Source organism: Tursiops truncatus, chromosome 3 (assembly GCF_011762595.2).
Source record: "Tursiops truncatus isolate mTurTru1 chromosome 3, mTurTru1.mat.Y, whole genome shotgun sequence".
Lineage (NCBI taxonomy): Eukaryota > Metazoa > Chordata > Mammalia > Artiodactyla > Delphinidae > Tursiops > Tursiops truncatus.
Window position 1 is genome coordinate 12,008,898 of NC_047036.1, and position 22,054 is coordinate 12,030,951.

A 22,054-nucleotide genomic window follows, 5' to 3' on the forward strand; every position below is an offset into this window, starting at 1 on the left:
GTTCACTGACTGTACTAATGCCTCTTTCATTTACATTTGTTTTTTTGGGGCCAGAACAAGGTATGTTACGTTTTCTATAAATGGATTACTTGCTTTAAGTTTGATCTGTGATTAAGCGTTGCAAACTGCATTATGATAAGACCGTATAAGATTGGTTCATCTTCTCATACATGATTTTTTTTCCCCTTAAGACAAATATGGTCTCTTTAGAAGGCCTTACCAAAGTAGTTGACCCTTCTCAGCTAACGCCCGAATTTGACGGCTGCCTGGAATACAACCATGAAGAATGGATTGAAATCCGAGTTGCTTTTGAAGACTACATTAGCAATGCCACCCACATGCTGTCTCGGCTGGAGGAGCTTCAGGACATCCTAGCTAAGAAGGAGTTGCCTCAGGATTTGGAGGGGGCTCGGAATATGATCGAGGAACATTCCCAGCTGAAGAAGAAGGTGATTAAGGCCCCCATAGAGGACTTGGATTTAGAGGGACAGAAGCTGCTGCAGAGGATTCAGAGCAGTGACAGCTTTCCCAAAAAGAACTCGGGGTCAGGCAACGCAGACCTGCAGAGCCTCTTACCCAAGGTGTCCGCCATGCTGGACAGGCTGCACTCAACGCGGCAGCACCTGCATCAGATGTGGCATGTGAGGAAGCTAAAGCTGGACCAGTGCTTTCAGCTGAGGCTGTTTGAACAGGATGCTGAGAAGGTAAAAGACGGGGGAGGGACGCTAAAATGCGCCATGGAGGGAGGCTTCCTGGATCCTTGGGTCTCGGCAGCCGAGGCTGGTTTGGTCAGGAGAAAGGGCAGAATGAAAGGGCTGGGGAAGGGTAAGCCACTCGCACGGCATCGGTGGGAGACCGGCAGCGTCGGTTCAGAGACCTCCCCTCAGTCTGCTTTCCACTGCTACTCACTGTGCAACGCAGAGCTCTTCTAGAAACTTAGAGTTGCTAATTACTAATAGTTTGGTTTAGAATGCCTGTAAGATAGACGAGAATATTTTCAATTAAAAGAGTGAAAACTTTGTAGGATATATTATTGAAAGCAATAGTTGTTCGAGTATTTTTCTAATAACTGCTCTTCCACTCATAAAAGCCAGTGAGAAAACACCCTTCAGATCTACTGTTGAGTATGTTTTTACAATAAAAGGTGAGTAATGAATTAAAAATAATAGCTTCTGGGAAATAGAGGCAATAATTACTTATGGTTTCATGTTTCCGTATTGTGCTCGAGTCAGACCAACTGGCCAAAGTGAGCTCTTGTCTGTCTCAGCAACGTGAAAGCAGGACACTTATTTAGAGGAATACGTTGCAAGCCGTGAACATGAGTGAATTGATCCCTCTTAATTTGAGCTCACTGAATTTTTTTTCATGGACGGGAAAATTTTTTGTAAAGTTAGAAAACGTTAAAAATCTTTGCTATAAAAGGACCTTTTGAAAGGTGACAATCCACCACTATTTTCCAGTAATATTATTTGGTAAGCTTTTAACCTCTCTTTATGGTTAAAGTACAGCTGACCCTTGAACAGCACGGGGGTAGGGATGCTGACGCTTCCTGCAGTTGAAAATCCAGACTGCTCTCTCTGCCTCCAAGACAAAGGAATTGATAAATGACTCACCCGAGGACAGCAAGCTGAAACAGTTTGGATAGAATCAGGCCTCCAACTCTAGTTCTTTTGATTCCATATATTGTGATCTCTAGTTGAACACAACTCTCCCCCACACTTAGTTAATTTAAAGATGTGTAAAATGAAAATATAGGTACTCATTTGTTGAAAAATATCTGCATATGAGTAGACCTGTGCAGTTCAGACCCGTGTTGTTCAAGGTTCAACTGTAGTGCCTTGTCAAAGATAACTAGAATAGCTTCCTTTCAATTACTAGACAAACAGGTGACTGTCCCTGGAAGTCACATTCACATCACAGAAGCAGTGCTAATTGATAATCATTTCTTTTTCCTTAAATGTTTTCCTGGGAACAATGAAATTAACATCCTTCTCCAGGTAGCATCTGTATAGATTCTTAAGAGAGACGTCATTGTTAAAGTTTTCCCCATTTCTTTTTATTTTTACGGTAAATTTTATTGTTTGCATTTGCACAGGGATTTTTAAAAATTTTTTATTCTTGCACTAAAGAGCATAACCTTTTAGTCATTGGAATTGCTGTCAGTAATCTGTGGTCAAAGCAAAGCCCATCCAGAAACCTGTAAGTTTGTAACTTCACCTAACGGGTCTTTTTTTTGCAGAGCAGTGTGCCTAATTATGTAGTTCAGTATAGAAGAGAGACTGGGTTGAGAGTCAGAAGATTAGAGTTTTAATTAGCCTGGGGGATTTGAATACCTCTCTTTACTTATCTGCTCCTTAGTCCCTCATCTGTCAAAGGAACACACTAGATAAGATTTTCTTGTAGCTCCTGCAAGTTCAGAGCTGCTGACTGGTTAGAAGTGGAGAATCTTCTGGGCCCTGGCGCCTGAGAGGTTGTCAGAGGAAAGACGCCACTCTTTCTTGGTTCGGTCCCGTGCTGGGAGCCGCGTCAGTCATTTCTTTTTCTGGAGTGATTCCAGGTTGTCTTTCTTCATTCCGGTAGATGTTTGACTGGATCACGCACAACAAGGGCCTGTTTCTGAACAGCTACACTGAGATTGGGACCAGCCATCCTCATGCAATGGAGCTTCAGACACAGCACAACCACTTTGCCATGAACTGCATGGTAAGATCCTGTGGGAACAGAGGTATCCTGTGAAAGTATAAAACGGGAGGTTATTTACACAGATCATTCCCAGCACACTGCGGGGAGCCCATGCAGGGGCTTCTGACAGCTCAGCGGCAGCAGCTGACCTCCAGGGGCGGGAAGTTCTCTGTGGGAGCAGTGTTTACGTAACAAAAGCGAAAACAAGCAAACAGACAAACCAGTGAAACTCGAACCAATTACTTGGCCAGTGCCACGTGCACGGTTTTGAGTCTGGCTCCTGCGCTGTACGTCCTGGGAGCCCGCGGGGACCCAGAAGAGCTTTTCAGAGGCCGAGTGAGCCTCCGGGACCAGCCCAGTGTCAGTTTGCTGGCCGCCTGCCCTTCACGCTGAAGGAATCAGCCAGCCTGCTGTTCACCTGGAGGGCATCCTTCAGCTCTCGTCAAACGGGAGCGCTCCTCCCAAGGTGAACGCAGGGAGTCGGGTCTGGACGCCAGCCGTGCCTGGAATCCTCTGGCTCCCTTTGATGCCCTGGGCCTCTTGTGATTGGACAGCTGCGAGACTACAGTGCAAACAAACACCCCAAAAGAAACCCAACAGTGAATTTTAAATAATGGTCTTATTACATTTTTGGAGCTAATATAACTGCAGTAGAGCTGTAGTTCTGTAGGGTATATGGTTACTTCTCTAGAGAGTTATTCTAGAAATTTTCACCTTAGAGACAGAGTTTTGGTGTGGACTTTGAGCCAGAATTATGAGAATTCACCCTCTTAGCCTTGTAACGTGCGTTAAAGAGCATTGAAACGATGTGCAGACGGGGTCTTCGTTTAAATTAGTTCAGTAAGATGCCATTTAATTAAAGTTCAGTCCACAAAGTGCTCCACTTTAGGTAGTTTCAAAGATAAGATTCAGCGATAAAATGTTTGTAATAGACACTGTCCCAGAAGTTTGATACTGTTCTTGAGTTTGAGGTAAGAGAATTTTGGGGTTAAGTGATTCAGCCTGGGGAGAGGTGAAGAGAACGCAAATGTGGGCCTTTGGGGGAAGCGTCTTAGAAGAATTTGTTCCTAAAATATTCCTATCAATTTTTCAGAATATTCTGAAACTTCTAGTAATGGTGAAAGGCACGTTCAGCCGACCATATCACATACTTTAAAAACTAGAAATGTTAAAATACATTTTGTAAAAACTAGAAATGACCGGAAAGGGTCCTCTCCCTCCCCCAGCATTACTGTGACACATTTAGGAATCAGCAGAAGAGGAAGCATGTGTGGAAGACAGGTGTGGTGTGTTAGGAATGTAGAGGTTTTAAATTCTGACTCTTGTTTACCGCATGACCTTGGGCAGTCTGTTTAATCTCTTTGAGCCTCGGTTTCCTAATCTCTGAAGTGGGGATAATCTCTGCCTAACACGGTGTTAGATTATTTCACTTACTCTGTATGTGTAAGACACTAAGCAGAGTGCTGAACACAAAGTAAGTACTTGATAAATGGTAGTTATTATCAGTGATGTTATCATCTAATTAAAAATACTGCCAGTATTTTTAGTATATTATAGTAAGAAACTCTTAAAAGTATGGGTGACTTTTTTTAGGTTTAAGTATATTTTCTGTTTTTCTATGATACATTTTTATCACTTCTCTAAGTAAAAATTTTAATTGAAAAAGGATGTGGTAACCCTGTGCACTGCGTGGTGACAGCTCCTGGGAGCGCTTTCCAAAAGCCTACCAGCCCCTGGTTCCGAACACCTCCCTGAGTCCTCAGTATCTGTCTAGGACATTTATTTATGCAGAACCGGGGCCTGTTAACCTTCAGCCCTTTCTTGTGCTATCTACAGTGTTTTCAACATTTTTTGACAAAGAAAATCAAAGTGCTAGATATCAGTAAGCAAAGTTGATAATCTTTTAAGAAAACATTTTAAGGGACAGCAACAATCGTGCTCATTCTCCTGTCACAGGTTTTTTTTTTTTGTTTTTTTTTTTGCGGTACGTGGGCCTCTTACTGCTGTGGCCTCTCCCGTTGCGGAGCATAGGCTCCGGACGCGCAGGCCCAGCGGCCATGGCTCACGGGCCCAGCCGCTCCGCAGCATGTGGGATCTTCCTGGACCGGGGCATGAACCCGTGTCCCCTGCATCGGCAGGCAGACTCTCAACCACTGTGCCACCAGGGAAGCCCCACAGGTATTTTTAAAGTCTACGATGGTGAGAGTCTAGGTGGAGGTACTTCTAACGTAGGGAGTTGTACGTTTGTACATTGCCGTGCTTGTGTACACACTCATTTGGGCTGTGTGCCACGTGGTTCCTTCCTCCTGCAGTAAGTGACAGAGGTATGGACGAGGCATAAGGCATAGAGCAGTACTCTATTTGCAGAGCACAGTCTGTTTGAGGGGATGAAAGTAATCCAGGGCCCTGAAACAGCGTCAAGGGGGACCCACAATGGAGCCATCCAAATGGACAGCTCTTCTCTGGATGCCGACAGAGGGCATCTGCCGATGCTCTTCCCGACAGACCTTTTGGGTAGATTTTCCTCTTTGAGCATACAGAGAAAGCAGAACTTAGTGAATGTGGCCACCTGTCACCGGAGAGGGAGAATGCATATGAGAAGGGCAGACACTGCTCTTGACCTAGAGGATGCTAGTTAGAGCGTTAATGCCGCATGAGGCAGTGAGGCCCGTTCCCCAGGGATTGTGGCCTTGACTGGATGTCACAGCCTCACAAAGTACCCCCTCCCTGCCGCTGCAGACACCCGGATGTGTGGTAGCTGATTGGAGCCTGCAGCCCAGAGAAGTACCTCCGAGGCTGGCGGCTGGCTTTCTAAACCCAGATAAAGGCGACGCCACCTAGTTTAGGTTTAGGTCAGAAGTGGAGGAAAGGAATGAGTAAATGAAGGTACAGAGACAGAACGACAAGTGCATTCTCTAGGACGCTGACTTGGGTGGGCTGGAGACTAGGTGACAGTGACAAGGCTCATGTAGGGGTCCAGGTGTGAGCCAGTGGGAGACTGGCCTGGAGGACTATGGCAGAAAGGAGGAAGACTGTAGAGGAGTTTGGGTAGGTTGGATAATTAGATTTGATTTAGGGGCAAGAATCGTAGGAGCCAGAGGTGAGTCTACAGTTTGGGGAGACCCATTGCAAGGTGCAGTGTTGTGATGCGTCACGAAAAATAATAAGTAATACATACATGGAGAGCAGCAGCCTGGGATTTGTTGAAGGTGTGCATTCCTCACTCTGCCTTTGCTGCAATGTGACGCTTAAAGAAGATTGAAGGTGGGAGGGGAAATACCACAGTGAGAACTCCTTTTGCAAGAAAAACGCTTTTTTGTTTTTTAAAAACCTTGCACCCTTATTTTGCGGCAAGCTAGTGGACTTGAAGACAGAGATTGCAACACAGTAGAAAAGTGTGATTTAAAGTTTGAACACAGCGCTGTTCTGTTCGCACCCCAGTTCATATTCCTTGGTGAATGTGAATCCATTTACAGATTTTCTGTTGGCGCCAGAAAGATGACTTGGGCTTATGTAGAAAGGAGAGCTTGTTTTCACACAAAATAGCCTCTGGTTGCTAAGTACATAGTTCGTCGTTTCTGGCTTCTAGTTACAAACTGCAGCGGTGGGTTCCTGCAGTTCTGGGTAACTGCTTGCCACCTGGACCCTTTTCAGGATTTGAGGCCAAGAAGCGAGTCATAGTGCGTTTGTGTGCACCCACTTGTGTGTGTGACTGCTTTGTGCCTACCAGTATCCCTCCCAGCTAGTTGATCTGTAATTTTGCAGTTTTGTTTTTTTTTTTTTTTCGGTACACGGGCCTCTCACTGCCGTGGCCTCTCCCGTTGTGGAGCACAGGCTCCGGACGCACAGGCTCAGCGGCCATGGCTCACGGGCCCAGCCGCTCCGCGCATAGAGCCGCTAACTGTATGCATTCGGGGGATCTTCCCGGACCGGGGCACGAACCCGTATCCCCTGCATCGGCAGGTGGACTCTCAACCACTGCGCCACCAGGGAAGCCCTGTAATTTTGCAGTTTTAAAAATAGAAACTGAGACCAGTACCTATGGTTTATGGAAATCCAAATAGCAAAACACATGTCCTATTACCCCCCAGCTGAGCCTGCTGTTAAAATGTAACTTTGCAGCGAGCGCTCTCCGCATTTCTTGGAAAGACAGCCCGTGCGCCTTCCCCTGACCAGCCCCGCTTTCTGCCCCCTTCGCAGAACGTGTACGTGAACATAAACCGCATCATGTCGGTGGCCAGCCGCCTGGTGGAGTCGGGCCACTACGCCTCCCAGCAGATCAAGCAGATCGCCAGCCAGCTGGAGCAGGAGTGGAAGGCGTTCGCGGCCGCCCTGGACGAGCGCAGCACTCTGCTGGACATGTCGTCCGTCTTCCACCAGAAGGCAGAGAAGGTCAGTGCCTGGGACCCCCCGCCCCCGGCCCGGAGCCCTGTGTTCACACGGCAGAGCCCAGGAGGACGCTGGGGCCCTGGAGTCCACGGCTGCGCCCAGCCCGCTGTGCAACCTCAGGCACGCCGTTCCACCTCCTTGTCCCTTACTTTCCTCATTCGTAAAGTGGAGAGAAAAGTACGAACTTGAGCGGCCGTTGCATGGTGTAACGCGGTCACTCATATTAGCTGCTGCACAGGGCCTGGTACGCTGTAGGGACTCGCAGGTGGCAACTGCTGTCCTTTATCCCCTCCTGTCCCTCCTCATCATCACTTGAGGATTCCACTTAGGGTGCTTTGGCAGCAAGTAACAGAAAGCCTGACTCTCAGGTTTAGACATCAGGGGCTGTTGAGTTCTTATCTCACAACACAGGGAATTGCAAAGTATAGGGAGTTCCAGCCGCACAGTGGTATCAGGGCTGGGTGGGCTCCTGGCTGGGCCTGGCCATCCCCTTGGGGTGCCGGGTGTGTGCCGCAGCTTCCAGCGCCGGCCCCTCTACTGTGGTGTCCCACGCGTGCAGGATAGCGGTGTCGTGTCCTCTCACTTTCTCGGGGCGACAGTGTTTTCAAAAGGTCCCTCCAGCCCAGCCCGCTTCCCTACAGTCCCCTTGGCCAGGAGAGGGGTGCCTGCCCACACCCTGGCTTCAGGGGGGTGGGGAAGGGCAGTTCTGGGTTCTCAGCCTCCCCGGCAGGGGCATGGCTCTGCCAGCCAGGGCTGCGGTGGGAAAGTGGCTTTGGGATGTGGTTTCCAGTGTCCCTCACAGTTACTAAGTCACTTGTGTGGATTCGGCTTCGCATCAGCTTCATCTGCTGATGTGCTGGTCACAGTACCTTATTTCAGAGGTAACATGTGATGTGCGCCCTTAACGCTCCCCACGTGCCCACAAACAGGCGAACCTGCTTCAGTGAACACGCCTGGAAAACAGCAAAAGGAAAGTGAATTGCTGTGACTCAGATGCTAGTGCTGGAAGCCTGGGTGGTGAAACACCTTTTCAAGACATAGAGGAAGAAAGCTCAGGAACTTCGGGCCACCAGGAAGACACAAGTGGTTGCCTCAATTGAAACTCCTAGAGCTTCCTCAGGGATAGTTATGGGAGGAAGCCTACGTTCATAGGGGTCTGCACTGACGCTTCTAAGAAGGAAATAGTATCCCTTTAATCTAGAAACAGTCTCTGTTGAGGAGTGAAGGCAACAGGGAAGGTAGAGGCCCCACCTTGCCTGGCATCTTGGCAAGGCAGCTGGAATGTTGCACCAGGTGCTAATTATGAGTGATCTCAACTCGAAACCTTTAAAGTGTGAAGCAATTGAGGAAACAGAGTGGGATAGAAAGGGGAAAAAATCTTAAGAGTCTCATGTGAAAGCTGTGAGTAGGGACTTGCAGGTTTCAGTGGTCAGGTTTTTCTGCTAACTGTATGCATTTCGGTGGTTTGATGATAAAGGAGAAACAAAGCCCCCCACCCAGAAACAGTTTGAATGAAAGTAACAGGAGCCCCGTTCAGCCTAAAGCAGCGCTGTCTACACTTCTCTGTGGCCACCTCTGGTCCCTGTCATTGTCAAGGTCGTGGTGTGTTGTGCATTGGACATTATCGTGGGTGGGAGAAGAGCTTTGTGGCCCCCGCTCGTGTGCCATCTGGAATGGTAACATATAGTGTGGGCTGCAGCCACCCCCTGGGCCTGGAGGTGTGTGAGTTGCTTGTGGGCCCCTAGAAAGGTCCTTTAAGACGATGTGAATAAAGTTGAACAGGGACAGGCTGCTTGGGGGAATAATGGATAGTCTGAAGCATAATAACGCGTAGGGAAAATCTCTCTAACCGTGGCAGCTTTCAGAATTGCAAATAAACCCAGAAGATTAATTGCTGCTCTGACCTACCTGAAAAGAATGTAGAAATGTGGGTGCCATGGGGTGTTTTCCCACCAGTGTTTTATTATAAAAATTTTTAGACATGCAGTGAAGTTGAAAGAGCCTGAGGTGTTTTTATTTGGATAAAATAATGGCTGTCATTTATGGATTTGAAGGAAATGCAACTAGATGAATACACTCTGGAACAGAATTTCGTGGGATCCTGCGTGAGCTGTAACAGTGCTTGCAGTCCCTGCGTGTCAGTGGCCACAGAAGATGCCAGACATGACCACTGACATGCAGATGCGCCGAAGAAGATCACACCTCCTAAGCAGTTTTCCTCTTCCCGGGAGAGGGATCTCCGAATAGGTTAACTTTGTTCCCTCTTTTTAAATGCTCCGTCTTCTAGTTATGCTTCAGCTGTTCTCATAAACTCGGTAGGGAAAGGACCAGAACCTGGACATCATAAATAAGGTTTCCATCACAGCCACCCCTTTGACCCTCATCCAGTTCTCATTAAGAATTTAAATGTGATTAGGGTGACAGAGGGCTCAACTCTGTGACCCTGTGGTAAACGGTGTCACTGAAGGAGGCAGCCTTCCCGGAAGGAGGACAGCTCGGCTTTGGAGGGGTGTGTGCTGCGCGCCCAGCCTGCTCCTCTGTCTCTGTGGGTGTTCTTCTGTTGGTGTTCATTTGTGGGGGTTTTTAATTTTTGAATTTTATTTTACTTTTTTTTTATACAGCAGGTTCTTATTAGTCATCAGTTTTATACACATCAGCGTATACATGTCAATCCCAATCGCCCAATTCAGCACCCCCACCCCCGCCGCTTTCCCCCCTTGGTGTCCATACGGTTGTTCTCTACACCTTTGTCTCAGTTTCTGCCCTGCAAACCGGTTCATCTGCACCATTTTCCTAGATTCCACATACATGCGTTAATATACAATATTTGTTTTTCTCTTTCTGACTTCCTTCACTCTGTAGGACAGTCTCTAGATCCATCCACATCTCAACAAATGATCCAATTTTGTTCTTTTTATGGCTGAGTAATATTCCATAGTATATATGTACCACATCTTCTTTATCCATTCGTCTGTCAATGGGCATTTAGGTTGCTTCCATGACCTGGCTATTGTAAATAGTGCTGCAATGAACATTGGGGTGCATGTGTCTTTTTGAATTACGGTTTTCTCTGGGTATATGCCCAGCAGTGGGATTGCTGGGTCATATGGTAATTCTATTTTTAGTTTTTTAAGGAACCTCCATACAGTTCTCCATAGTGGCTGTATCAATTTACATTCTCACCAGCAGTTTTGGAAGTTTCCCTTTTCTCTGCACCCTCTCCAGCATTTGTTGTTTGTAGATTTTCTAATGATGCCCATTCTGACTGTGTGAGGTGATACCTCATTGTAGTTTTGATTTGCATTTCTCTAATAATTAGTGATGTTGAGCAGATTTTCATGTGCTTCTTGGCCATCTGTATGTCTTCTTTGCAGAAGTGTCTGTTTAGGTCTTCTGCCCATTTTTGGATTGGGTTGTTTGTTTTTTTTTAATATTGAGCTGCATGAGCTGTTTGTAAATTTTGGAGATTAATCCTTTGTCAGTTGATTCATTTGCAAATATTTTCTCCCATTCTGAGGGTTGTCTTTTCGTCTTGTTTGTGGTTTCCTTTGCTGTGCAAAAGCCTTGAAGTTTCATTAGGTCCCATTTGTTTATTTTTGGTTTTATTTGCATTACTCTAGGAGGTGGATCAAAAAAGATCTTGCTGTGATTTATGTCAAAGAGTGTTCTGCCTATGTTTTGCTCTAAGAGTCTTATAGTGTCTGGACTTACATTTAGATCTCTAATCCATTTTGAGTTTATTTTTGTGTATGGTGTTAGGGAGTGTTATAATTTCATTCTTTTACATGTAGCTGTCCAGTTTTCCCAGCACCACTTATTGAAGAGACTGTCTTTTCTCCATTGTATATCTTTGCCTCCTTTGTCATAGATTAGTTGACCATAGGTGAGTGGGTTTACCTCTGGGCTTTCTATCTCGTTCCATTGATCTGTGTTTCTGTTTTTGTGCCAGTACCGTATTGTCTTGATTACTGTACCTTTGTAGTACAGTCTGAACTCAGGGAGTCTGATTCCTCCAGCTCTGTTTTGTTTCCCTCAAGACTGCTTTGGCTATGCTGGGTCTTTTTTGTCTCCATACAAATTATAAGATTTTTTGTTCTAGTTCCGTAAAAAATACCATTGGTAACTTGATAGAGATTGCATTGAATCTGTAGATTGCTCTGGGTAGTAGAGTCATTTTCACAATATTGATTCTTCCAGTCCAAGAACATGGTATGTCTCTCCATCTGTTGGTATCATCTTTAATTTCCTTCATCAGTGTCTTACAGTTTTCTGCACACAGGTCTTTTGTCTCCCTAGGTAGGTTTATTCCTAGGTATTTTATTCTTTTTGTTGCAATGGCAAATGGGAGTGTCCTTAATTTCTCTTTCAGATTTTTCATCATTACTGTATAGGCATGCAAGAGATTTCTGTGCATTAATTTTGTATCCTGCAACTTTACCATTTTCATTGATTAGCTCTAGTAGTTTTCTGGTGGCATCTTCAGGATTCTCTATGTATAGTATCATGTCATCTGCAAACAGTGACAGTTTTACTTCTTCTTTTCCAATTTGGATTCCTTTTATTTCTTCTTCTTCTCTGATTGCCATAGCTAGGACTTCCAAAACTATGTTGAATAATAGTGGTGAGAGTGGACATCCTTGTCTTGTTCCTGATCTTAGAGGAAATGCTTGCAGTTTTTCACCATTGAGAATAATGTTTGCTGTGGGTTTGTTGTATATAGCCTTTATTATGTTGAGGTAGGTTCCCTCTGTGCCCACTTTCTGGAGAGTTTTTATCCTAAATGGATGTTGAATTTTGTCAAAAGCTTTCTCTGCATCTATTGAGATGATCATATGGTCTTTATTCTTCAATATGTTAATATGGTGTATCACATTGACTGATTTTCGTATATTGAAGAATCCTTGCATCCCTGGGATAAATTCCACTTGATCATGGTGTATGATCCTTTTAATGTATTGTTGGATTCGGTTTGCTAGTATTTTGTTGAGGATTTTTGCATCTATATTCATCAGTGATATTGGTCTGTAATTTTCTTTTTATGTAGTATCCTTGTCTGGTTTTGGTATCGGGGTGATGGTGGCCTCTTAGAATGAGTTTGGGTGTGTTCCTTCCTGTGCAAATTTTTGGAAGAGTTTGAGAAGGATGGGTGTTAGCTCTTTTCTAAATGTTTGATAGAATTCACCTGTGAAGCCATCTGGTCCTGGACTTTTGTTTGTTGGAGGATTTTCTCTTTTTTTTTTTTTGCAGTACACGGGCCTCTCTCTGTTGTGGCCTCCCCCTTTGTGGGGCACAGGCTCTGGACGCGCAGGCTCAGTGGCCATGGCTCACGGGCCTAGCCACTCCGCAGCATGTGGGATCTTCCCGGACCGGGGCACGAACTCATGTCCCCTGCATCAGCAGGCGGACTCTCAACCACTGCGCCACCAGGGAAGCCCTGTTTGTTCTTTAATTCTTCTAGGTCTTTGTTAAACATTTCTTGCATCTTCTCGATCTTTGCCTCCAGTCTTTTTCCGAGGTCCTAGATCATCTTCACTATCATTATTCTAAATTGTTCTTCTGGAAGGTTGTGTATCTCCACTTCATTTAGTTGTTTTTCTGGGGTATTATCTTGTTCCTTCATCTGGTACATAGCCCTCTGCCTTTTCATCTTGTCTGTCTTTCTGTGAATGTGGTTTTCGTTCCACAGGCTGCAGGATTGTAGTTCTTGCTTCTGCTGTCTGCCTTCTGCTGGATGAGGCTATCTCAGAGGCTTGTGCAAGTTTCCTGATGGGAGGGACTGGTGGTGGGTAGAGCTGGCTGTTGCTCTGGTGGGTAGAGATCAGTAAAACTTTAATCTGCTTGACTGCTGATGGGTGGTGCTGGGTTCCCTCCCTGTTGGTTGTTTGGCCTGAGGCAACCCAACACTGGAGACTACCTGCGCTCTTTGGTGGGGCTAATGGCGGACTCTGGGAGGGCTCACGCCAAGGAGTACTTCCCAGAACTTCTGCTGCAAGTGTCCTTGTCCCTGCCAGTGTCCTTGGCTACAGCCTCCCCCTGCCCCTGTAGGAGACCCTCCAACACTAGCAGGTAGGTCTGGTTCAGTCTCCCCTGGGGTCACTGCTTCTTCCCCTGGGTCCCGATGCGCACACTACTTTGTGCCCTCCAAGAGTGGAGTCTCTGTTTCCCCCAGTCCTGTCGAAGTCCTGCAATCAAATCCCACTAGCCTTCAAAGTCTGATTCTCCAGGAATTCCTCCTCCCGTTGCCGGACCCCCAGGTTGGGAAGCCTGACGTGGACTCAGAACCTTCACTCAAGTGGGTGGACTTCTGTGGTATAAGTGTTCTCCAGTCTGTGAGTCACCCATGCAGCAGTTATGGGATTTGATTTTTACTGTGATTGTGCCCCTCCTACCATCTCATTGTGGGTTCTCCTTTGTCTTTGGATGTTGGGTATCTTTTTTGATGAGTTCCAGTGTCTTCCTGTTGATGATTGTCCAGCAGCTAGTAGTGATTCTGGTGTTCTCACAAGAGGGAGCGAGAGTACGTCCTTCTACTCCGCCATCTTGGTTCAGGGCCCTTCTAAAGACTGAACCCCAGTCTTGTATTAGCTCAGTCCTTTTAGAATCCAGTCATTCCCTTACAATTTCTTTATCCTTTGGAGATGTTTTCTCCTTTTTCTTCCTTTCCAGATATTTGCTTTGAGTGAGAGGACAGCAATTTCAGCAGTTATAATCTCTTCACCTCTTACTCGTGTTCGTTTGTGGTTTTATAAACATAAATCTTGGGGCTAGAACTAGATGAGAATGACGTTTCATAGACTACGCTTCCAGAGATGTCTTGGCCATTCATTCTCTCCCAACCTCGTCCACAGTGAGGGTGTGCACAGGATCAGAATGTCAGCTTGCAGAAATGGAGACACGACCACAAGGTTACTGATTTCACCAGTAGGCAGTGTCTACGGCTCCAGCCTCCACTTTGTTTGGTCATGTGTTATATCCCTTTATATTAGGAAGCTTCATCGCAAACTCGTTAGAATTACCTTTTTATAAATCAAAGAATTAAAGTGATTTGATTTTACTGCACCTGAAAATCTCCAATTTTCACTATTTAAAAAAATCATTAGAGCTGCACTGTCCAGTATGTTAGCCAGTCACCACATGCGGCTATTGAAATTATTTAATGTTAAATAAATTTATTAATAAAATAATTTAAAAATGGAATTAGGGACTTCCTTGGTGGTGCAGTGGTTAAGAATCCGCCTGCCAATGCAGGGGACACGGGTTCAAGCCCTGGTCCAGGAAGATCCCACATGCCGCGGAGCAACTAAACCCGTGCGCCACAACTACTGAGCCTGTGAGCCACAGCTACTGAGCCCACGTTCCACAACTACTGAAGCCCACGCGCCTAGAGCCCATGGTCCATCACAAAGAGAAGCCACTGCAATGAGAAGCCCATGCATCACAACGAAGACCCAACACAGCCAAAAATAAATACATAAATAAATAAATTTATTAAAAAAAAGAATTAAATTTCACCTCGTTAGTCACAGTATCCACATTTGAGATGCTCAGTAGCAGCTTGTGGCTGGTGGCTGGTGGCCTCAGCAGCACAGATGGGCGTTTCCATCACTGCAGAAATTCTGTTAGTGCTGCAAATGGTTTACCTTCAGAGTGAACCATAAATCTGATCACCTCGTTTTATCCATGACTGTAAGGGCCTCTATAATCAGATCATAGCCAAAAACAAAGTAACCAGGACTTGTATAGCTCTTTGAAATTTACAAAGCCCTTTAAATACAAAATCTCATTTCATCCTTAAATCAGCCCAGTGAAGGACATGGGACTAATGGTGTTAATGTCCTTATATTCTGTTTGGGGAGTGATTTACCCAAGCTGGGACTTTCTTCAAGGTCTAGGAGAGTCTTTTGCTCCTGACATGACAGCACACTGTTTCACAAACAAAGCACTTAGATTTATTTTCTTACAAAATTTCACGTTCAATAAAAAATTTTAGAAGTAACATTTACTTTGAATGTATCATAGTTATCATCTGGATAATTTTATCGTATGTCTGGGTTGAAATTTAGAGGAAGATATTACAAATACTGCATCAGTATTCCCTTTTGAGTTTTTTAAGGCAAATAATACACATGTAATTGTTCCCATTTTAATGTCATTTCACTTTATTAAAAGCATAAGTCTAATTCTTGGCTTGTAGTAAAACAAAAACAAGATTCTCATGTAATAGAAAGGGATTAGAATATATATCTGTATATATGAAAGAGAAGGATACTAATGAAAACAGGTGGAAGGTACTTAGAGTGATCATTGGCATATTTTGGTTCAGATTGAACCTGTCTTCTCCAAGTTACTCGGTTGGAGCCATCAGACCTGGATTCACAAGTAGAAAATGCATGATCCCTCCTGTGACTTTGCTGGGCCGAGAAGGGAGCCCATCTCCCTTAAAGGAACCAGGAGAGTGAGTGTGTTTATTAATACTCAGGGAGTAGAAATGATGAAAGAAAAAGAAAAAGTAGGGTAATATCTCCTAGAAACGAAAGCAGAAAATGAGGAAATTAGAAATAAGAAAGGAAACTCCGAAGTTTGAATTCATATATGTATTATATGTATAAAATTCAACCAGTCTTAATTTTTCCAAAGAGGAGAAACCCCCCCTAAATAAGTATTTTAAACATTTACCATCTAGGAAGTTTCTGTCCCTTTGTCTCCTGAATCGGTGTAACCACCTGTGCTCAGCTGATGCTCCATCAGGAGCTCCTGGCGGGCGTGAAATTCACTGGGTTGGGTGATCCCAGCACATTGGAAGCCCCTGCTCTCAGCAGATGGAGAGCAGTGCAATAAATGCTTCTGACAATAAGTTTGCTAATTAATTATTCAGGCTCTCCTTTTAAAGCTTTTGTATTAATCACTCTTCCCTTGTCTGCCTGCCTCACTTTTGCAAACCAGTCATCTTCTACTCAGCAGCACTGAAGTGACCATTCTGCTGAGCAGCAGAATCCCCAGCTCTGAAGCCGGTTCCTGGTTTGAATGCAGAGAAGCATTGAATTCCCTTTGCACTCTCCTGCCTCTACCCCCAGGCTGGCCAGACACATTTTGGTCCACATTTGAACATTTAAAGCATCAGAGAGTCCACTGGTGCTGTGATCTGGCTAGAGTGTAGCAGCGACTTTCTGTTGTCCTTCAGGAAGTGTCAGGCTCTGTGCTGGACATCCCCTTGGTGTTCCAAGCCCACAACATATTTGTCAGGATGGTAAGAGAGGTGTGTGCATGTGTGTGTAGGGGGTGTGTAGTAAAGTGGTCAGAGAGGTTTCTAAGCAAACACACCAGTGTCCCTCCCCCTCCCATATCCACAGGGCACATTATATTAATAGGCTCTAGGAGGTTCTATTCTATAGGTACCTGTTGAACTTTGACACCAAACTTGATTCTGGGATGCTTTTTCTTTGTGGAATGCCTGTTAACGTCGTCTTCCTTGGCTCTCCAGATAGGGATTGCTGCTCTGACTCTGATCTCTTTCGGGTGTTGAGCCTTTCAGAAAGCATTCAGGGACTGGAGCTTGGCCTTCAGAGTCTAAGGCTGCCATCTCAGAAATAAAAGACAAAAATTGTGCTTGTGCAAAAGTCCCTGTAAAAACCATGGCCAGGTTTATTTCTGTCATTGGGGTATTTTAATCGAGTGAATTTAGATGTGCAGAGTCCTTGTTCCACACGATTTCTGTGTTACAAGCTATTCTGCCCTATGTTTTTAGAACTGGGCTATGTTTCTGCAGGTAAATACAGTCAATACTTCTCCGGATACTTTAAGAAATTATAAGGAAGTTAAGTAACTACAGGCATACATAAAACTGCTCAAATGTTTCTCTTTACCGATAGCTTCAAAAACTGGGGTTGAATGTATTTTAGCGGTCGTCTTGGTACAGTAATATATTAGTCTGACACTTCTGCTTATTGTGAAGTGTCGTGTAACCAAAACTTGTTTTCACCTTGTTACATCAGAAGCGTTTTATCCTCCTTAGGAATATGTTCACCTCTGCTTTGTTTTGGGTGTCTCATAGTGGCCAGTGTGCAGGAGCAGTTAATTGCTGACTTGACCTGGCGATTGATGAATGTTGATGGTTAACCTCAGTCAATTTCGTATTTGAAAAAGGTTTACAATAATTTTAGAGTCGGCGTCACATGCAGTAATGGAAGAAGATGGAGTGAAATAGAGATCAAGAATGCTTATAATCATCAACTTGACCTAATTGTAGAACACGCCATCCAAGAAATACTTAGTAGAAATATGCCTAAGTAGTCATAAGTGTATTCATGCAGAGGGGGAGAGGCATAAAGAATTTTATTACTACTTCCATTGCCATGGTGATGTTAGGAGGAGCTGTAGAGGAGGGTACTGAGGACCTTCCCCTGGGCCTGCATCCATTTAGTCATGTTTGAAGCCATCAGAAGCCACATGCTATCAGAGGACACTTAATGCCCTGGGAATTAGTTTCGAGCCCTAGGATTTGCATACAGGTGTTTTTTTGAGCCAATACATTAATAATAAAGGGATTTTTATAAACAATTATTATTCAGGTGACTTGTCTATTTTAAGTTCCTAAAAATGTCATAAGTACCTGGGAGGTTATTCTCACATATATTTTAAGAGAATTATAGCATGTTTCTTACCTGGCAGGTCAGTTACCCTGTTTTAAATAGTCACCCTCTGCATTCCTTGATAAGTAGAAAGACGGCGAGGAACGAGAGTAAAGGAGGTGAAAGCCGGGGAAATATGTCGATGTCTGTTTGGCTTAATTGAAGTAGCGTCTTTAATTGGGCCTTGGGCTGCTTGCCTGGGACGCTTCCCCGCGGTGGATGCTGATAGGGTCCCCCTAGGAAATCTGGCAGTGTTTTCTCAGCTGTTGATGAGTCCTGGGATGTGCTGGTGGCAGAGAAGAAGACAGGGTAGGTAGCAGCAGCGACCCAGGACGGCAGCCTGCAGCCCACACTCTCCTCGTTTACGTGCCAAGTGGGAAGAGCCCAGTGACTCCGCAGCCTCCCTTCCGTTCGGTGGGCACAGCTGAGGAGTTTCGGCCCCGTTCGCTTGGTCTCCCTTGATTCCTGTGTGTATTTGCTTTTGGAAAGATAGACACATGGACGCCCTGCTCTTCCTAATGATAGGTAGATGATTTCAGGAATCTTCCGTTGCCGTTTTAATGTAAGAGGAGAGCAGGAGGGCTGGACTACAGCTCCAGGAGTAGCAAGAGGCTGAGGGGAGGAAGTGGACGAGGCATCTCTGCTTTCCATGGCTAGCAGCGCAGAGCAGTTGGAAACACAGATGCAAATGCGCAACGGGAGAATGAACCAGGATGCCCCAAACCGCTAATGCAGGGCAGAGATGCTCCCGGGGGTGACCACAGAGCCACCTGAGGCTGTGATTTCAAATGCAGCTTCCTGGGCCCAGCCCCAGTTCTGCCAGAACCTAAGCTGGGCGAGGGGGAGGGGGGCGCAGAGTCCAGGAATCTGGTTTGAGAACTCATGTCATGAGATGGAGGCCCAACCGTGCTCTGTTCTTAGACACTCTCTCAACCACGCTTATTTCAAAACCACGTTAAAAAGTAGCTACTTCTCAATATCATTTGCTATTGGTAGACATGATCCTTTTTTTTTTATACCATCCCAGTATATGAGCAACGTGGACTCGTGGTGCAAAGCCTGTGGTGAGGTGGACCTTCCCTCCGAGCTGCAGGACCTGGAGGATGCCATCCATCATCACCAGGGAATATATGAGCACATCACCCTTGCTTACTCTGAGGTGAGTGGTCAGATCTACTTCAGCTGTAAAGCAACACTATTTCTGTGTCATAGCACTGAAAGTTGAAAAAATCAAATTTTTGGCTAGTCTAGAAGAAACTTACAAGTTTGGCTAGTCTAGAAGAAACTTAGAAGTTTCGAAACAACTGAAGTTTCATTGTAACTTTTGAACTGGAGTTGGGGGTGAGGGCTAGTGAGTAAAACAGGACGGAGCAGAGAGCAAACTCTTCATGGCCCTGTGACGTTTGTGGATTTTCTTTAGAGTGCTTAGAGTGTCATCTGCTAAAATAAATGAAATTGTAATCTTGACTACATGTATTTAGGAAATAGTGTTTTGTGTGCTATTCAGTATAGTCCAACTCAATCTACTATTCCTGAATGAAACTTTCTAGAAAAGAGGGAAACCTGATGTACCTCATGTTCTGGATTTCAAAGCATACACAGGGGCTTCCCTGGTGGCGCAGTGGTTGAGAGCCCGCCTGCCGATGCAGGGGACATGGGTTTGTGCCCCGGTCCGGGAAGATCTCACATGCCGCGGAGCGGCTGGGCCCGTGAGCCGTGGCCGCTGAGCCTGCGCGTCTGGAGCCTTGCTCTGCAACGGGAGAGGCCACAACAGTGAGAGGCCCGCGTACCGCAAAAAAAAAAAAAAAAAATACACACTTTTTTCAAGTGTGTAAAGCCACTTGCTGTTCTAGGAATCTAAGTGGAGTGTTTTTCTTTCTTAGTTTAAATTAATTATTTAACATATCCCTGCTTTATTTTCTGCCACCTTCTGTGCCAGGCTTTGTTGTAAGGACATTATGTAATCACTTGTTTAATGCCTGCAGCTCTGGGGCGGGGACTCATACTAACCCGCTGTTACAAATGAGGAAAGCGTGGTGCAGAGGTCAGGTGACCTGTGCCTGGTTAACAGCTTGTAGGAGGTGGAGCGGGGACTGAACCCAGGCAGACTGCCTGTGTGTTCTCAGCCACCACTGTGCTAGATGCAGTGACAACGACAAATACACGTAGGTCCGGGCAGGTCACTCTTGTCCACGTCGTGGTCCTCTGGCCCTGCCGACCAGTCTGCCTTTATGATACTGGTTAAGTTCCTGGAGGTGAGTGGGGAGTGGGTAGGAGTTCTGTGCGTGCTTGCTTTCAGCATCTATAGTGAGCATCTGTAATACTATGTGCTCATGGGAAAGATTACTGTGAGACTCCAGTAAGAAAATGTTTCAAACCACCTGTCAGAGGGCTGAGCATGGAGTAGATGTTTAGGAAGTACAGTCAGCCCTCTGTAGCTGCAGGTCTGTGTCCTGGATGTGCGGGGTCACCTGTTCTACGTGGTTGTAGAAAAGAGACTTGAGCATCCACTGATTTGGGTATCCGTGGGGGTCCTAGAACCATTCCCCCTTGTTACCAAGGTATGACTGTATTTACATCCAGATCTTCCTTTATTTGAGCCACATCCACACCTGTCAAAGTTGTTCGGCCATTTGATTTTCAGTCTGACACGTCCTGCTTCACCAAACAGCTGTCATTCTCGTGTCCTTGGGCCCAGGTCTCCTGACCCCACCATGTCCGCGGGTTAATTAAATGAACGTGTGTTGCCCTACAATATTTGCTTCACAGTGTGGTCCAGTCTCCTTCCTGCCCGTGAAAGTTGATATCTACGTGTTTGTTTCTCTGGACACCTCTTTACTTAACATGATCCCTCTTTAACAGTATTTTATGTTGTCATGAAATTAAAAAATAGTCAACTCTGTATTATGTTTCTTAATTTTGCATCAGGTGTTTATAAGCTAATTTGGTTATCTAGTTTATTAGAAACTGTATAAATAAGTGATAACTTTTTTAATAGGAAAAGTGAAGGTTGAACAGATCTGTATTTTTTTAATCATACTGATTCATGAGGAATGTGTGAGTTCCAAAGAGCATTAAGTGTACCTAGTGTACCATCTCCATGCATCGTCTAATTTTGACCTGTAATATAGAAAGTGGATGAATGACCCTGTTATCCCTGGTATAACTAGGCCTTCACCCATCTTATTAATGATTTTCTTGGGAGCAGCTTTTCAGTTGCATTGGTAGGTTCCAGATTGCTATGGGATTGAACAGCTCACACACAAGGTGATTGGCAGGACTGGCCTACAGTCTTCACCTACAGGACTTGCCTCGGACTGAACCTGACCTGCCCAGTGTCATCCTCTGGCCTGGTGGCCGGTCAGCCTGCCCGCTGCCCCTTGGCACTTCTAGCAAAGAACAGAATTCTCTCACCATTCCCACTGCATTCTATAAAAATGGGGCATCTTAACATGGGAACTTAGGTTTACCTCTGGTGTGGTTTCATTAGATTTTAAATTGATACTAATAATTTAAAATGATTTGATGGCAAGTAGACAGCTTCCCAGGCTTAAACTGCAATTTTTAGCCTAAGAACATGTTTGCAACTGAGTTGTAAACTCAAGGAGATGGTGGTTGGGACTAGATGAACAGAAAAGACTTTCAGTAGAAGAGAATGAATTGAAGAGAAATTCAGTAGAAGAGAAATTTTTTTTTCCTTGTAAATTATTTAAATTTGGAGGTAGTTTCAGGCTGCAGAAAAGTGTTAGAACAGGGAGCTCCCGCATCGCCTCGACCGGATTGCCCAGTGGTTTGCGCTGTCCTCTCCCCCTGCCTCTCTCCGGCCCTCACATCGACAGTGACACAACACGACCATCCTGCCCACGGGCCATCCGTACTTCCCCCTGTCCCAGCTACGTCTCTTTCTCTTCTCCGGCCCAGCAGCATGCGGTACGTTCGTGGATGCGTCTCACTGGCCGCCTTCACACTGGAACATTCTTCAGTCTTTCTCTGCCTGTGTCTTTGACAGTCTTAGAGTTCAGGCCTTTCCTTCTATAGGATGACCCTCAGCCTCCCACCCATGCAGTTTTCTTGGGGAGCTGACTGGGCCGAGTGTCACAGCAGGGGCGCAGGATGCTGACCCCTCCCTCGACTGCCGGTGTTAACCTTGACCACCTGGTGAGGTGGGCGGCGTCTGTAAGGTTTCTCCAAAGTAAAATCACCATGTAAAAATGCGTCTTGGATGAGCATGTTGTGGAGAGAGGTAGTGACGTAACACGACGTCTGTGCTTCCTCAGACTTCTCACGGCCTTAGCGTCCCTGCTGACTCCTGCCCACAACAGCGCCACTGTGATGCCGTCAGACGCTGGGGACCT

The 22,054-nt window shown here is 45.5% G+C and overlaps 1 protein-coding gene across 9 annotated transcripts in view; it reads left to right on the forward strand.

Annotated features, from left to right (window-relative positions):
- TRIO (trio Rho guanine nucleotide exchange factor) overlaps nucleotides 1–22,054 on the forward strand; it is a 372,439-nt gene that overhangs the window by 158,720 nt on the left and 191,665 nt on the right. For all 9 annotated transcript variants that reach the window (XM_019951041.3, XM_073802019.1, XM_073802017.1 and 6 more), the window contains exons 5-8: nucleotides 192–704; nucleotides 2,581–2,703; nucleotides 6,883–7,074; nucleotides 18,727–18,858. In XM_019951041.3, coding sequence (XP_019806600.1) covers nucleotides 192–704; nucleotides 2,581–2,703; nucleotides 6,883–7,074; nucleotides 18,727–18,858 — 960 coding nt within the window. The remainder of the gene's footprint in view (nucleotides 1–191; nucleotides 705–2,580; nucleotides 2,704–6,882; nucleotides 7,075–18,726; nucleotides 18,859–22,054) is intronic.